The sequence below is a fragment of the Nyctereutes procyonoides genome, unplaced genomic scaffold (genome assembly GCF_905146905.1).
Source record: "Nyctereutes procyonoides isolate TBG_1078 unplaced genomic scaffold, NYPRO_anot_genome, whole genome shotgun sequence".
Lineage (NCBI taxonomy): Eukaryota > Metazoa > Chordata > Mammalia > Carnivora > Canidae > Nyctereutes > Nyctereutes procyonoides.
This window is the reverse complement of record NW_026575146.1, coordinates 66,612,975-66,630,873: the sequence shown is the minus strand read 5'-3', so window position 1 is coordinate 66,630,873 and position 17,899 is coordinate 66,612,975. Positions and strand designations below refer to the sequence as shown.

Sequence of the window (17,899 nt, the reverse complement as noted above, 5' to 3'; positions counted from 1 at the left end):
CACTGACCTACCTGTGACTTAGGCATTACGCTCTGAGTTTTTTTTTTTTTTTTAAGTTAGGAGCTTGAGAATTTTATTTTATTTTTTATTTATTTATGATAGTCACAGAGAGAGAGAGAGAGGCAGAGACACAGGCAGAGGGAGAAGCAGGCTCCATGCACCGGAAGCCCGATGTGGGATTTGATCCCGGGTCTCCAGGATCACACCCTGGCCCAAAGGCAGGCGCCAAACCGCTGCGCCACCCAGGGATCCCCACACTCTGAGTTTTAACAGAAGAGAAATGAAGACTCTATTTGCATATGGAATTTTAAAAAGATTTTATTTATTCATGAGAGGCACTGAGAGAGAGAGAAGCAGAGACACAGGCAAAGGGAGAAGCAGGCTCCACACAGGGAGTCAGATATGGGACTTGATCCCGGGTCTCCAGGACCACACACTGGGCTGAAGGCAGTGCTAAACCGCTGAGCCACCGGGCTGCCCTATCTATTTGAAAGAGAGCAAGAGACAAAACAAGTAGGGTAAGGGGCAGAGGGAAAGGAAGTAGCAGACTCCCTGCTGAGCGGGGAGCCTGATAGGGTCTCCATCCCAGAACCATGGATTCATGACCTGAGCCAAAGGCAAGCACTTAACCAACTGAGCCACCAACGTGCCCTGCATAAGGAAATCTAATGAAAATATATAGAGGGGTTTGTGAAAGTCAAAAGCGGAAAATAACCCAAATCCTGGAAATAACCCAAATGTTTCAAACACATGAAGAGATCAATACTGGTATATGTCCAAAGAAGAAAAGGGTGTTGACTGAAAGGACATCTTTGCAAAACCACCTCCAAGCTCTCAGACCAGAGAAAAATGCTGAGAAGTCCACCTTGGAGAAATCGTTTATGGACATCGGGACTGATTATCTTGACCAAGCAAGAGTAGGCCTCTGCACCACCTCCAGTAACATTTCCTTTTTCTTTTTCTTTCTTTTTTTTTTTTTTACATTTCCTTTTTCTGCTGTAGATGCTAGGGTGTACCTGGAAGGAAGATGTCCCCCCTCCCCTCCATTGGGTCACAAAAGCTACTTCCCTGGACTATGCGTTCTCCCTGGTCTTTAGCTTTTTCCTGCCTGCACCACAATGGCCTGGACACGTTAAGCACCCCAGAAAATAGGAGAATTCAGAGACTTTTGGATTATTTTATGACAATGATCTGTTACACAGGATACCTGTGTCTGAAGTGATGAATTTCTGTGCACACTGATCCTGCCCAGCTACTCACTACATCTGTGGATACACTTTGACACCAAATGTACTCCACTAGGGGCCTGATATCTCCTCTAATTACCTAATTACGTAGTCATCTAGATGACCACTTACAGTTCCCCTTCCCCTGTGATGTCACAGGTGAATACTGTACATCAGGTCACATAACTCCTCTGAAGGATCTGAGGTAGAGTTCCACTCAACAGTGGAAGGCACTGTGCTATCAGCTGTAGACAAGCAAAATATTCACATGGTCTCCACAAGCACTGGAGATGGTCTCAGCTGCTCCCTCTTCAGGGTGACCTGTGAGCACTCAAAACTTCCTGGCATCCAGAATATAAAACCCAGATGTGGATCCTAAGAGGCTGTATTTCCTAGAAGTGTTATAATACAGTACTGCACACTGGGAAAATAAGAGAAACTTATTTTTCCACAAATCTGGAGTCTAGAAATCGGATATAAGGTGTCAGTAAGGTTAGCTCCTTGAGACTCCACTCCTTGGCTTATAGAGAGGCTTCCTATCTTCACATGGTCAGCTGTGTGTGCCTGTAACCTCATCTCCACTTATCACAAAGCCAGTCATATCTCATAAGAGTCCATCCTAATAACCCATCAACTTCACCATCTCCTTAAAAGAGTCTCTGTCTAACTAAAGCCATATTGTGAGGTACTGGGGGTTACAACTTTAACATGTGAATTTTAGGTACAGAATTCAGCCCATAACAAAGGTCTTGAGTTTCAATACAAATTGAGGCCCAAGCTGAAGAGTAGAACTGACGTACATATGTATTATTTATTTGCAATCATCCGTTCGGAGATACAGTAAATTTGGGAGACAATGAATCTCCTATGTGCTGGCAGAGCCCAATTCTAATTTCAAACCACCCCTTAGCGTGAATCTGATACCTAAGATTCATGGTAATTCAATCAAAAAGACAGCAATACCTAAAGGAGAGCAACACTTAGCACCTAATTCCTCTGTTGCTGACTTGGAAGCCACAAAGATTTATCACAATCCTCAGGAGACCAACAATGCCCCTACCAGATTTACTCATTCTCGGCAAAACACCACCCAGAATATTGATGAGGTACTGAGGGTCAACACTGGCTCACATCCATGCCCTAACATAGCAGGGAATAAGGAGTTCTAAACACCCATAATTGCCATCAGCTAATGACAAAGCAAAGGTCAGCATCACTAATGGATAATGCATATGGTGTTGAGCATATGGGTGGTGACAGAAGTTCACTATTGGGACCATCAAGGTGGCTGAGGTGAAAGGACGTCTGCCACAGGATCTGGCAGTGACTTCCAGCAAGGACTTTGAATACATCAGATCACAGAGTACAACTTCCAAATTTTTCTCAAATACCTGGAACCTAAGGAAGTCATTCCATTGTGGACATTCAGGTGAACAAAGCTCAAATTGGGAAGATGGCTGCCTCATAAAGGTTCTCAGCATCATATACTAGGGAAGGAAATATCATCTTCCCTGCCATTTTAAAGCCTTTCTGTAGTGTGAACTCTCAGATGTGGAATAAAGACAGAAGTTTGGTGAAAGGAATGGTGTCCTTCACCTTAATCATGTGGCCTTGCTCCAGAGTGTATTCTGATTTCTCTGAAACAGTATCTTTGCCCGAAGAATTACCCATATTCTTCATGTTTGTCTGAGCGCAGGCTGCTCTAACAAAATATGATAAACTGGGTGGCTTGTAAGCAACATTTATTTATTTCTCAGTTCTGGAAGCTGGGTACCTCACATAACATTCCCCATATGGTCTGGTTTTGTGTCTGGCAAGGACCAGCTTCCTGATTGATTGGAGATCTTCTCAAAGGGTCCTCACATGATTGGTAGGGGAAGCTAGCGATCTCAGATTCTTATAAAACATCAATACCATTCATTAGGGATCTACACACATGACCCATTCTAATAAATATTACCTTCAAAAGACAGAACCTGCTACTCCTACTGCATTAGAGGACAGGGATTCGACATGTCACCATTAGTGAACATAACCATTCAGTTCATATTATCACCTATTAAGAACTTTATCTACTGTGTACTTTCTCAAGTTGAATGAGATTAGAAATTTAGCTGAAGGGGATCCCCGGGTGACTCAGTGGTTTAGTGCCTGCCTTCAGCCCAGGGCGTGATCCTTGAGTCCCAGGATCAAGTCCCACATCGGGCTCCCTACATGGAGCCTGCTTCTCCCTCTGCCTGTGTCTCTGCCTCTCTCTCTCTGCGTCTGTCATGAATAAATAAATAAAATCCTTAAAAAAAAAAAAAAGAAATTTAGCTGAAAGTTTTCCCACATCTTCAGGATTCCTAAGGTCTCTCTCCATTGTGAACTCTGTGATGATAACTAAGAGCACTGTAACTAATAAAAGATTTCCCTCACTGCAACCATAAGGCCTCTCTCCTGTGTGAATTCTCTGGTGTTGAACGAATGTCGACTTATACTTCAACAATTTCCCACATTCATTACACTTAATAAGGCTTTTCACCCAAATGAACCTTTATGTGTACATTGAGGATATTTCTTTGGAAGGTCCTGACACATTCACTGCACTCATAAGGCCTTTTTCCAGTGTTAAGTCTCTGGTGAGAATGGAGGAGGGAACGAGCAGTGAAAGACTTCCCACATTCTTGTCATCTGTAAGGCCTTTCTCCAGTGTGAACTCACTTGTGATCATAGAGAGAAGAACTACAAGTAAAAGATTTCCCACATTCACTCCAATCATAAGGGCTTATTGCAAGGTGACTCTGACAATGATATAGGAGGGTACGGCTATAACTAAAAGACTTCCTACATTCACTGCACAGATAAGGCTTTTCTCCTGTGTGAATTCTCTGGAGTTGGATCAATGTTGACTTATAGTTCAAAGATGTGCCATATTCATTACATTTATAAAGACTTTCACTGGCATAAACCTTCACGTGTACATTGAGAGTGTTTCTTTGGATAAAGGACTTGCCACATTCAGTGCACAAATAAGGCCTTTCACTATTGTGAACTCTCTTGTGAGAATGAAGGTCAGAAGTAGTAGTAAAAGATTTCCCACAATCAGTGCATTCATAATGCCATTCACCAGTGTGAACTCTCTGGTGAGAATGAAGGGCAGATCTACTGGTAAAGGATTTCCCACATTCACTGCACTCATAAGGCCTCTCTCCTGTGTGAATTCTCTGGTGTTGAATGAATGTTGATTTACACCTCCACGATTTCCCACATTCATTACACTTATAAGGCTTTTCACCTGAGTGAACCTTTAGGCATACACTCAGGCTATTTTTTCTGACAAAGGACTTGCCACATTCACTGCACTTATAAGGTCTCTCTCCAGTGTGAACTCTATGGTGATAACAGAGGGCCAAATTAGTAGTAAAAGACTTCCCACATTCATTATACTCATAAGGCCTTTCTCCAGTGTGAATTCTCTGGTATTTAATCAATGTTGACTTACATTTCACAGACTTCCCACAATCATTTCACTTATAAAGGCTTTCATCTGAGTGAATTTTTTTGTGTACCTGTGGATATTTCATCAGATAAAGGACTTGCCACATTCATTGCACTCATAAGGCCTTTCTCCAATGTGAATTCTGTGATAATGAAGGTGAGTGCTATAGATAAGAGATTTCCTACATTCACTGCACTCATTAGGCCTTTCTCCTGTGTGAATTCTATGGTGTTTAATCAGTGTTGACTTCCACTTAAAAGATTTCCCACGTTCATTACACTTACAAGGCTTTTCACCTGAATGAACATTTATATGTACTTTGAGGCTATATTTTCGCAGAAAGGACTTGTCACATTCACTGCACTCATAAGGCCTTTCTCCAGTGTGAACTCTCCCATGAGCATGGAGGACAGAATTAGTGGTAAAAGATTTCCCACATTCACTGCACTCATAAAGTCTTCTCCCTGTGTGAGATCTCTGATGATAATGGAGATCTCTGATAATTTTACATAAATGTAAAATATTTTGTGGAGCCACTACACTTATAAAACCTTTCTCTAGGCTGAACCCTGTAAGTAATAAAACCTGATCTATGGATTAAAGATTTTGCACATGTAATGCAATCATTACTCTTCACCCCATTGTGCCATTTCTGGGGATAAATGACAAATTTGCGGTTTAAGGATTTCCCACATTTGCTGCATGTGTACTGCTTGGATCCACTGTGAATATCTTCATGTTGACTATGGGTTGACATTTGCCAAAGGGATTTTCCATATTTTTCAAATTCATAATGTTCTTTTCCTATTATATGAAATCTCTGGTGTATCACAAATAAGGATGTGTACCTGAACATTTTCCCACAGTCACTGCACATAAAGTACTGTCTTCCAAGGTGGACACTCTGGTCCTGAATATGTGAATGTTTGTAACCGAAGGCATTCTTGCATTCTCCCCAAGGATAATGACTTTTTCTGCTTTGTAAAGATGTCCTGCACTGTGTAATTGTGTTTGACTTCTCCCCACTCAGTGGCCTCTTGCTGTAGATGCCCTAAGCCAGACAGGAAGTCCTTCTGAACCTCCACACAGGCAAAGGACTTCCCAGAATCATGGATTCCCCAGCTCTTTACAAAAGATACTGTGTCCATGTTTATGAATGGTTTTTGTTTCACGTGATGTTCCTGTTGTTGAAACTTTATACTGAAATAAAATTGTTTCCCGCATGCCCTGCACCTCAACAGTTTCTGACTCCTTTCTTTTCCCTGATGCTCAGCCAAGTGGAAAATGTCTCTCAAGACTGCACCACACATCTCACAGGGGTGGGTCATCCAGGAAGACAGAGTTGCCCTGGGTGTCCTGGTCTGTGACATGCCTCCAGAAGCACTCTGTTCAATGGGTGCCTCTGCAGCCTTTGCTCCACAGCAGCAACCTGAATGCAAGGAAATGCTGGTAAAATATGTGTTGACTATAGCAGGGGGCTCACCCCATCACATGCCACTGTCACATACATGACAGTCACATACATTTATACATGCCACTGTCTCACCTGAGAATGAGTGTATGGCATGGTTTCCAGACACTGGAGATGAAATTCAGTTGAAAGAGTGGCTGCTGTGCATTGTTGTGCCTTGAAAGTCAAACTGTTATGGAGATCCCACCAAAAGGATATCAAACTAGGGTATGACACAAGGAAGAGAGCCAAGGGGTCTAAACCTTACTTCTCCTCCCACAACTTAGTTTAGGACCACTTCTGCTGGTGATACTTATCTAAGTACAAAGTTGTAGAAGAATTCAATCACACTAAATTTTGCAGTTGTTCAATATCAGTTTAAGAACAGGTAAATGGGGCACCTGGGTGGCTCAGTTATTTACCTGTCTTCGGCTCAGGTCATGGTCCCAGAGACGTGGGACTGAATCCTACACCGGGCTCCCTGCTCAGCAGGGAACCTGCTTCTTCCTCTCCCTCTGATCCCTGCCCTGCTTGTGCTCTAATAAAGAAAATCTTTAGAAAAAAATTTTTAAAAATAAGGACATGTGAATGTCTCATGGTAAAACATTCAGTGAATGCTAGAGTACACAGAAAGACCAGTGAGAGGAATGAATGAGATGTGGAGGCCTGAGGAGCACCGATTACTCCTGTACTGGAAGTTATGTAGTTACCAAAGGATGAGAACCCAGAATCCACAAATTGTCAAGTTTACTCTTGACAGGAGTCTTGACAGGAGTCACAAACCACTGACCCAGTGAATCCAAGCCCAATGAAGGACGGCGGAGCCAGCAGAGGTGGAGGCAGTCTTACTGCTTCAGAAGACATGGAGCAAGAGGAACTGACGGTGGCGCGGCTGGGGCATTGTGCTGTCTGGTGGACAGTGGGGATCATCCTCAGCCAGTGGCAGGGTCAGCATAAGTTAGATCGCTCCCAGGAGAGAGGGCAGCCGGGACCTTCTTTACAGTATAATTTGAAATTCCTGATGTATTTTGCTTATTACTTGGTTTCATTCTCATAATAAAGAGAGTGTATACTGACCACAGGCAGGCTGATGAAAATCATGGTTTAATATTTTACTTTTCAAACTTAATGCCAACAAGGTCTAAGTTATGTTTACAAGATGAATAAAACCTCAAGGTTTTAAATATTTAAAATGCCTAGAAGCTAGTAATTTAGTCTTTGATTACCTGTGTGCTAAGACTTCTGCCAGTTTCATTAAAACAAACCAAATTGAAAAAAAAAAAACACCCAATCACCATTTTTTTTTGTTGTTGTTGTTGTTGCCACAGGTACTCAACCTTTATTTCTCTACCAACTGCGTGTCCACAGATGGGTACAAGGCCCTGCCACCCTTCCCAACCTTAAGATCTCCCTTCCCTTCAGCAGGAGAGAAGCAGAGGATCTCTGTGGGCTGGTGCCTGGGGGAGCCCTGCCCGACTCTCTTGTGGCCTCTCTGGAGACTTTGAGAGAGGGGAGGGACAAGAGGTGGGATAAGAGGCCACAGAACCTGGAGCCCATTTGCTTAATCTTTGCCAAGGGGCAAAAGCTGAGTTAAAAGAACATTTGCATTCACCAAACACTCTTTTCCCATCATCAGACACGGTCCACGTAGACACACATTCCTCTAGCAAGGAAGGAGGGGGAAGACGTGCCCTTGGGTGACTAGCCATTTTTAGTGACATCCTTGCAGCTCATGGGTAGGTGGCACTGGGGGCAAAGAGTGAGGCCAAAAGTCTGATTCTGGGGATTCGGAATCACCCAGCCGTGACTGGTGATTTTTTTTTCGTGTTTATTTATTTATTTTTAGGAATCTTGTTTATTGAGTGGAAAATAAAATTCAGGATTACACGTATCTTTGCCCAGGGGCCCATAATTCTTTTTTGCTTACAGCTTAATACTAGAATTTTTAAATAGGAAAGTGGGATTTTTTTTCTATGGATTTGGACCAAACTAGTAACGATGGACTTTTTCAGTTTCTAAGAGATTATGTCTGTCACAGACATTAAGTTTGGTCCACTAAGGGATCCCTGGGTGGCGCAGCGGTTTGGCGCCTGCCTTGGCCCAGGGCACGATCCTGGAAACCCGGGATCGAATCCCACGTCGGGCTCCTGGTGCATGGAGCCTGCTTCTCCCTCTGCCTGTGTCTCTGCCTCTCTCTCTCTCTCTCTGTGACTATCATAAATAAATAAAAGTTAAAAAAAATTAAAAAAAAAAAGTTTGGTCCACTAAGAATAAAGATTCTAGACTGCTTGTATGTTAAAAACTTGTAAGAAAGCAGCAGTGGATGTGAATATGAATACCAAAGAGAGCTCTATAGAGCTAACATTCTCATCAATTGGTACAGCTGACTGGTCTTCTGAAACAGTGGTAGGGTAAGATCCTGACCTTGGAGTGATGGCAAAAGTGTTTTCAGCCTAACAATTCCTTGTACTACAAGCCTCATAGGAAGGAAACATGGAAAAGGGGTGTGTCCATCAGCAATCACACCAAACTCTGGATGAACAAAGGTGCCCAGTATGATCTGAATAGAAGCCTAATTTCACGCCTTTCCCAGCTGAGATTTGCCAAAAACAGGGCCCCTAGGAGATCACCTGTCATGTCTGCTGCATGTCCATACTATGATACACACAGGATTCTACCCTGGAAGCTCAAGCTGAAAACCACACAGTACCATGATGATAGAAATACTGTAGGAGGGATGCCTGGGTGGCTCAGATCCCTGGATCCTCCTGGGGTCGAGGATCGAGTCCTGCATCAGGCTCCTTGCGAGGAGCCTGTTACTCCCTCTACCTATGTCTGCCTCTCTCTGTTTCTCATGAATAAATAAATAAAATCTTAAAAAAATACTGTAGGAAAATAGGCACATGGACAACCAAACTGTCCCAAAGAGGATGGTAGAATAGGAGATACCATCTTTCACCCCAAGAAAAATTAATTTAACAGTCATCTATGAATACCATTATCTCAGGGAGCTCAAAAGTGCCATTAAGACTGGGTAGTACACAGTGGAGCTTAAAAAGGGCACAAGGGGGATCCCTGGGTGGCGCAGCGGTTTGGCGCCTGCCTTTGGCCCAGGGCGCGATCCTGGAGACCCGGGATCGGATCCCACGTCGGGCTCCCGGTGCATGGAGCCTGCTTCTCCCTCTGCCTGTGTCTCTGCCTCTCTCTCCTTCTCTCTCTGTGACTGTCATAAAAAAAAAAAAAAAGGGCACAAGGACACAGAAAAGAAAGCTGGACAGTGTATTAGCAGAGACAAATGGGGATGGGTGGGAAATAAGGGCTGAGGCTATCTCCATCAGCCACAGGGCAGGTACTACTGGAATCCTTGCTCAACAGAGACTCCAGCTGCCTGCTCCAGTATCACCGTCACCAATTCAACTAAAGGCTAAAGCCAAAGCAATCTTTTTTTTTTTTAATTGGAGTTCAATTTGCCAACATATAGCATAACACCCAGTGCTCATCCTATCAAGTGCCCCCCTCAGTGCCTGTCACCCAGTCACCCCCATCCCCCACCCACCTCCCTTTCCACCACCCCTTGTTCGTTTCCCAGAGTTAGGAGTCTCTCATGTTCTGTTTCCCTCTCTGATATTTCCCACTCATTTTCTCTCCTTTCCCCTTTATTCCCTTTCACTATTTTTTATATTCTCCAAATGAATGAGACCATATAATGTTTGTCCTTCTCTGATTGCTTATTTCACTCAGCATAATACCCTCCAGTTCCATCCACATCAAAGTAAATGGTGGATATTTGTCGTTTCTAATGGCTGAGTAATATCCCAAGCCAAAGCAATCTTGAGAAAGAAAATCAAATCTGAAGGCAGGACATTTCTGATTCCAAAACTAGATTACAAAGCTATAGTATTCAGAATAATAGGGTACTGGCTTAAAAACAGACAATGGGAATAGAAGAAAAATCCCAGAAGTAAACACACACATATATAGTCAACTAATTGTTTACAATTATGCCAAAACCCACAATGGGGCAGAAAAATCTCTTTAATAATGTTGTGAAATCTCAGGGGAGCCTGGGTGGCCTGGGAAGTTGATTCAGCTTCAATTCCTAGTTTCAGCTCAGGTTCTCATTTCAGGGTGGTGAGAGCAATCTCCACATTGTTTAGCTAGGAGCTGCTTGGGATTGTCTATCTTCCTCTCCCTCTGCCTCTCCTATCTTGGTCTCTCTCTCTCAAATAAATAAATAAATCTTAAAAAAAATAAGTTAACTATTATTACTATTCTTTTTTTTTTTTTAAGATTTATTTATTTATCTATGATAGACATAGAGAGAGAGAGAGAGAGAGAGGCAGAGACACAGGCAGAGGGAGAAGCAGGCTCCATGCCAGGGGCCCGACACGGGACTCGATCTTGGGACTCCAGGATCACGCCCTGGGCCAAAGGCAGGCGCCAAACTGCTGAGCCACCCAGGGATCCCCCTATTATTACTATTCTTTAAAGACTTTATTTAAGAGAGAGAAACAGAGATAAAAAGAGAAAACACAAGCAGGGAGGAGTGGGAGGAGCGATGCGGAGCTTGATCCCAGGACCCTGGAATCATGACCTGAATCAAAAACAGATGCTTATCCAACTAAGACACCCAGGCACCCCAATAAACAAATCTTTAAATACCATTGTGAGGGGTGCCTGGGTGGCTCGGTCTGTTGAGTGTTAGACTTTTGGTTTCGGCTCAGGTCATGAACTCACAGTTGTGAGATGGAGCCTGCATCGGACTCCATGGTCCACAGAAAATCTGCTTTGGAATCATTCTCCCTCTCCCTCAGCCTTTCCCTGCTGTCCCTCTTTCTCTTTCTCTAAAATAAATAAGCAAAATATTTTTTAAAAATAGGCGCCTGAGTGGTACAGTTAATTAAGCATCTGACGCTTGGTCTCAGCCAAGGTGGTGATCTTATTATGGTTGTGGGATCAAGCACAACTTCATGCTCTGTGTTTAGGTCAGAGTCTGCTTGATTTTCTCTCTCTCCCCATCTGGCATTCCCTTCCTTGTGCATGCATTCAATTGCTCTTTCTCAAATAAAAAAATATTTTAAAAATAATAATAAAATACTGTTGTGAAATCTGAATATTTCAATAAAAAAAACAATGAAATTGGATCCCCATCATATAGCACACAGGGAAATGAAATTGCAACTGATTAAAGACCTAAACATATGACCTTAAATTAAAATTCCTAAAAAAAAACATAGAGAAAAGCCTCCTTAATCTTATTCCTGGCAATGATTTTTTGAATATGACATCTAAAGCATAAACAACAAAACCAACAAGTAACAATACCACTATATCAAATTGAAAAGTTACAGCAGAGCCAATGAAATACATGACAGTGAAAAAAGATGTACAAATGAGTAACCTGTGATCAGGATCATCAGGGAAATGCAAACCAAAACCATAAGTTATCACCTCCTACCTGTTACAATGGTTCTTACCAAAAAGACAAGAAGTAACATGTTGGTCAGGATGTGCAGAGAAAATAACATTTGATTTCTGCTACTGGAAATGGAAATAGGGAAATCATTATGGAAAACATTAGGGCAACCCACCAAAAATTTAAAATACAATTACCATATAGTCCACCATTGCCATTTCTAGTTATGTATCCCAAAGAAACAAAATCGGTATCTCCATAAGTATCTGAACATGGATATTCACTGAAGTATTATTCGTAACAGTAAATAAATGGAAACATCAGTAAGTGTGTATGAATGTTTAAAGTGACAAAGGAGGCAAGCCTGGCTGCCTCTGTCCATAAAGTATGTGACTCTTGATCTTGGCATTTTAAGTGCAAGCCCCACACTGTTATGGAGTATATGTAAAAAATAAAATAATTTTTTTTAAGATTTTATTTATTTATTCATGAGAGACACAGAAAGAGAGAGAGAGAAAGAGAGAGAGAGAGAGAGGCAGAGACACAAGCAGAGGGAGAAGCAGGCTCCATGCAGGAAGCCTGATGTGGGGCTCGATCCCAGGTCTCCAGGATCACACCCTGGGCTGAAGGCGGTGCTAAACCACGGAGCCACTGGGGCAGCCCAAAAAAATAAATTGTATTTAAATGAATAAATGAAATAAAGAGACAAGGAAAATTTAGTACACACACATACACACACACACACACACACACACAGGAATATTCAGCCATAAAAAAAAGAAGGCAACATAGTCACTTTCCACAGATGGACCTGGAAAACATCATGCAAAGTCAAAACAGCACACAGCAAAACACAAACCTTGTAGGGTATCACTTATCTAAGTATTATATAAAAATACTTATAAAAAAAAAGAAATAAATCAAACTCCTGTAAACAAAGTAGGAAGCCAGAAGCTAGGGACTCAGGGAAATGGGGAGATGTTGTTAGGGGTACACATCTTCACTTACAAGATAAGGAAGTTCTGAGATTCTAATGTACAACAGGTTGATTACAGTCGTTAATATTGTATTCGACACTTGATTTTGATAACAGGATAGGTATTAAGTTCTTGACTCACTATCACGATCAAAAAAGATAATTATGTTAAGTGATGGTGTGTTATAACTTCATTTTGTTTTTGTTTTGTTTTTTTCTTTAAGAATTATTTATTCACGAAAGACAGAGAAAGAGAGAGAGACAGAGACAGGCAGAAGGAGAAGCAGACTCCATGCAAGGAGCCCGAAGTGGGACTCCATCCTGGAACTGAGAACACGCCCTGAGCTAAAGGCAGACGCTCAACACCTGGGCCACCGAGGTGTCCCTCATTTTGTTAATTTCATAAAGTAAGGGTGTCTGGTAGTGCAGTGGTTTAAGCATCCAATTTCTTGGTTTCTGCACAGGTAGTGATATCAGGGTCCTCATATCGAGCCCCACCATAGGCTCCGTTCTCAGCACTGAGTCAGCTTAGGCTTCTCTCTTCCTTTCCTTTACTCTCTGCTTGCACGTGCAAGTACACACACTTTTTCCCTCTCATTCTCTCAAATACATAAATCTAAAAAAAACTACACCAATCTTATAAGGTATATCAAAAACTATCATATAATGTAATTTCACTGATATAATCTTATCTGTCAATAATATCTTAAAGCTCAAGGGAAGGCAGAGAGTAGAAGAGATGTAAACGCCACAGAAAGAACCATAGAGGACACTCTTGAGAAGTAGCCCATGGTCCACTTAAGACGTAAACATGCCAATGCCTGCAGTTTCAGGCACAGGCAGGCACAAGGAAATGTCACCTAAAGCAAGGCATCAAAAGCCAGGCCACAGAAATGGCACGGATCTGAACACATGTACCCAGCGGGCAGAGGGCAAGCCAGGTGCAATCCATCAGCCTCACTGCAGGACTACTGACCTCCAATGTCACCCTCAGGGTTCAGTACACAGGGTACAGGGACTGCAGGGCAGAGGAAAGGGCACACCAACAACTCAGAGCTAGCCACAAAAGCAACTACCCAGAAAGCTGGGGAAGCAAGCAGTGCCCACAGGCCACACATGAGAAGGACAAACCATCCCCTGGAAAAGGGAGGAGGGGGATGTGGAATACAGAGTCTACTACTCCAGGTGAATGAGGACGGTGAAGGCCTTACCCAGTGAGGATATAAGTGTAAAGTTCTCCAGCATCACATGGTGGTACAGCCGTCTCTGAGCCTCATCCAGAAGTCTCCACTCCTTCCAGGAGAAGTACACGGCAATGTCCTCAAAGGTCACGCCACCCTGTCAGGACAGCGACAGATGGAACCATGAACATTCTCTCTCTCTCTCTCTGAGAACCCACAATCCAACCCCCCCCCCAAAGCACCCCAGTCTCCCCTGCCACCTCAGCTCCCCACTGTAAGATAAATGCCAGGTCCTGGTGCCACTAATGCTGCACTCCTCTCGCCTTCCCGTCAATCACTGTTCAGTCCTCAGTAGTAACAGACACAGGACATGTAGGTGCAATCTAAGCTCTGGGTGTGGCCTGCAAGGTCCCATCTCCCTGTCACGATATTCCAAATGAAGGCTCCCAGATTATGCCCCGAGACAGCCAGGTATGGGCCCTGCTTTACCAGAGAGTCCTCAATATCAGGACCCTGAGGTCCTTGGCTCACACCTCCTCTCCATGTGCACATGATTCTGTAGACTGTACCTCTCTCCTGTCTTCAGACCCCACAGATGAACGCCCACGCCTTCCTGCCCCCACACCACACGATTCTCCCACCACTCACTCTTGTACTCGTCACAGGTCATCCAAAGGATGTTTGATGGCTCCACTACCACCCCAGGACTCTCATGGATCCCAACTGAGGGAAAGCCTCAGATGCTGCTGAGAAGCCCTCCTCAACCTGCCTGTAATCCTCCCTTCAATGACAGGCACTCACAAGCACATGTCAACTTAGGATACTCACAGACCCTCTTCTACTTCTGTGCTGCCCATGCTGTCCCTCAACCATCAGAACCCACCACTGTCCACTGAACCGTTGTGAAGACCCCAGCACTAAAGGTCTCCCTGCCAGGCACAGTGAAGCAGCAATGATCACATCTGCCCAGACCTTATCCAGCAGCAAGACTTTGAAAGACCCCAAATATGGTAAAAGCTGATCCCAAAATTCTGCTGAAGCCCTACAAAACTGGTAAGATAGTAGCCCCTGTTTCCCAAACACTCGTAGGTTCAGCATTTGACTCTTGATCTCAGAGTCCAGAGGTCAAGTCTCATTTTGGGCTCCACAAGGGCATGGAGCCGCCTTAAAACAGACAGACAAAAACAAAAACAAAAAAACCCCCAAAACTCCCAGTTGTCCTCTGCTATCTCTTGTTCCATCCATCACCCTGTGGAAGGCTTGCCTATCTGACTGCCAGATCATTCTCTCTACCTTCACCTGTGTTCGCAATGCCCAGCAACTATAAAAACTCACGCTGAACAACAGAACCACTCTTCAGCACAGTTTAGTAGTACCCAGTGACCTACTAATAGCACTGCTAATATTCTCTGCATTCCCTTCCTTTTTTTTTTTTAAGATTTTATTTATTTATTCATGAGAGACAAAGAGACAGAGACAGAGGCAGAGGCATAGGCATAGGCAGAGGGAGAAGCAGGCTCCACGCAGGGAGCCTGAAGTGGGACTCCATCCCGGGACTCCAGGATGACACCCTGGGCCGAAGGCAGGCGCTAAACCGCTGAGCCACCCAGGCGTCCCTGCATGCCCTTCCTAAATGGGACCCAATTCTCCCCCTGCTCCGCACAACAGCCATCACTTTGGGAAGCCTCCAATCTGCAACTTTCCCCCAGTTTCCCAAAATGTCCTGTCCAGCTGCCCACTCCACACCATCACTCACACTTCCCTAAGACGTCTAAGATGCTTAACCATGTCAAGACAAGTTAGGACACCCCAAAGGATAATGAACATACTGCCAACTTCCATCAGGTTCACGGGAGCTTCAATCCCTTCCGCTGCTATTCATAACGGGAAACCTCACTAAACTGGAGTCAGGGGATCCCTGGGTGGCGCAGCGGTTTAGCGCCTGCCTTTGGCCCAGGGCGCGATCCTGGAGACCCGGGATCGAATCCCACGTCGGGCTCCCGGTGCATGGAGCCTGCTTCTCTCTCTCCCTCTGCCTATGTCTCTGCCTCTCTCTCTCTCTCTGTATGACTATCATAAATTTTAAACAAACAAACAAACAAACAAACAAACTGGAGTCGGGAGGTTGCACTTCGGGGAGCTCTCAGGCACTACCAATGTGATCAACTGCAGGCCCAACAGAAAGCGATGGGATTGACCTTATATGGGACACGACTTCACTACCTCAGGCCCCAAAAAGACAGGCTTTCCTGATCACCGCACCCAACAGCTCAGCCAATGAGAAGCCGCAACTCCCAACTTACTCCAGTGGACTTGTAGTTTACAACAGCCTCCCCAACTTCCCCCCTTTCCCCTTAAAATAGACTACCTCTCTCCTGTTCTCCACACTGGCCTGCTATTTTGACTCAGCTGCTTTATTCCAAACCGCAGTTCTCTGTCGCTCCTACATCAAGCCATTTTTGCGGGGAACTGGCACTTTTTAAGGTTCACGTAACGAAGGCCCTGGGGTTTGCCCTGACTCCTCCCTTCCTTTTCTCACCTGCAACACCCACAATCGGCCTCGGCCCTTCTCAAAACATAGACCAGAGTCAACCGGTTGACCACGTCCACGGTGGCCACGGAGTCCATCAACAATCCACCGACTCCTGCGATTCCCTCCTCCTCGCTTACCCCCGCGGGGCGTGCCCTTCTGCGGCCAGATAAAGCCTATGTACACCCGGGTCGCCCCCCTCTCAGCACCGCCAAGACAGACGGCCCCGTCAGGCAGCGAGGGCGCAGGCCTCACTGGCCGCGCGGCACCTGCTTTGACAGAAAGAATGGACACGTGCAGTTCACTGCTGCTCACGAAGCCAACCCCCACCCCCGCAGTCAGCCCCTGCCCGCCCCTCCCCTGCTGCCCGCGGCAGCAATACAGCCCGCAGGCGCTCACCCGCGGGGACCCCGCACACCGGCGCCTCCCTGTCCGGAACGCCGGGGCGTGGCCGGGGCCGCAGGGCCACGAGCAGGCGCCCCGCGCTCGGGCCTTAGGGGTCTGGGTGCGGGGAGAGCGGGGAGGGTCCGGGGGATGAGCTTTTACCTGTGTCGGGGCCTTGGGCGCGGCTGCTGTCATTGGCCTGGAGAGGCGGTGCGGGGCCCTGCCCCCACTGGGTGCGACGAAGACAGCACGTACCTTCGGGTGTTCAGGGTTAGTCACCTTGACTCAGAACCCAAATTTACAGGATAAACAGACCCAACCAGAGGCAAAAGTACCTACGCGAGGAGGCGGGAAGTCCCGCCCCCGGGGATTGCGCCCGCGTAGTAATGCCGCGTCCTGTGCCCTCATTGGCCCCATTGTGCGCCTTCGGTGCCCAGGCTCTTTCGGGTGGTGTAGTTCCCAGAGCTCAGGCACCCTGGGGGGGGGGGGTGTCCTCCACCCAGTAGAGTTGGAGAGGTCACGTGGCATCCTGAGGGCTGCAGGAAAGTGCTTCTGCTACCCAGAGGGACTAGCATCACTTCTTGTTAAAGGCGAAGGGTCAAAATTTCAGACTCCCGGAAGTTCGGTCAGCTTCCAAGACACTATTATTTTACATGCTCTCAGATCCTTTTATTTAGGGATCCCTGGGTGGCGCAGCGGTTTAGCGCCTGCCTTTGGCCCAGGGCGCGATCCTGGAGACCCGGGATGGAATCCTACCCACGTTGGGCTCCCGGTGCACGGAGCCTGCTTCTGTCTCTGCCTCTCTCTGTGTGTGACTATCATAAATAAAATGAAATCCTTTTATTTAGGTAAATTACATGTCATTTCGTACAGCACTCCAGATATATTAAATGAAAGTACATAGCTGGAAAGATGTTGCTCATCAATGCTTGTATCCCGAAACGTTATAGTCAGTTTGGAATTGGTTAGGAAGAATACAGAAGTCCGTGTTAAACAACAAAAATTAAGTCTAAGACATTGTAAGGTCTATTGGCTTCAGTCAGTGATTTGTGACTTGGGCAGCATCTCTTCCAGCAGGTAAAGGGCAGCTCCAAGCTGTACAGAAAGGGATAGGTTTTTAGAGATAAGACCTAAATGTCATAAACAACAAAGGATTATGTCAGGTGAGGTCACCTTATTGTGGGGACAAAAGAGTCTTATTAGGAGAATATCTCACATTTCTTTGGGAATTGAGATGGCCCATCCATGTGGCAGA

The 17,899-nt window shown here is 45.1% G+C and overlaps 1 protein-coding gene across 1 annotated transcript; it reads right to left on the bottom strand.

Moving 5' to 3' along the window:
- Window positions 1-218: 218 nt before the first annotated feature.
- Window positions 219-16,983, bottom strand: LOC129500902 (zinc finger protein 211-like). Its single transcript, XM_055311805.1, has 3 exons — window positions 16,807-16,983; window positions 13,761-13,887; window positions 219-6,136 (listed from the first exon to the last, which is right to left on the bottom strand). Exons 1-3 carry the CDS (start codon window positions 16,837-16,839, stop codon window positions 5,574-5,576), a joined length of 723 nt encoding a protein of 240 aa, XP_055167780.1. The 5' UTR covers window positions 16,840-16,983; the 3' UTR covers window positions 219-5,573.
- Window positions 16,984-17,899: the final 916 nt, after the last annotated feature.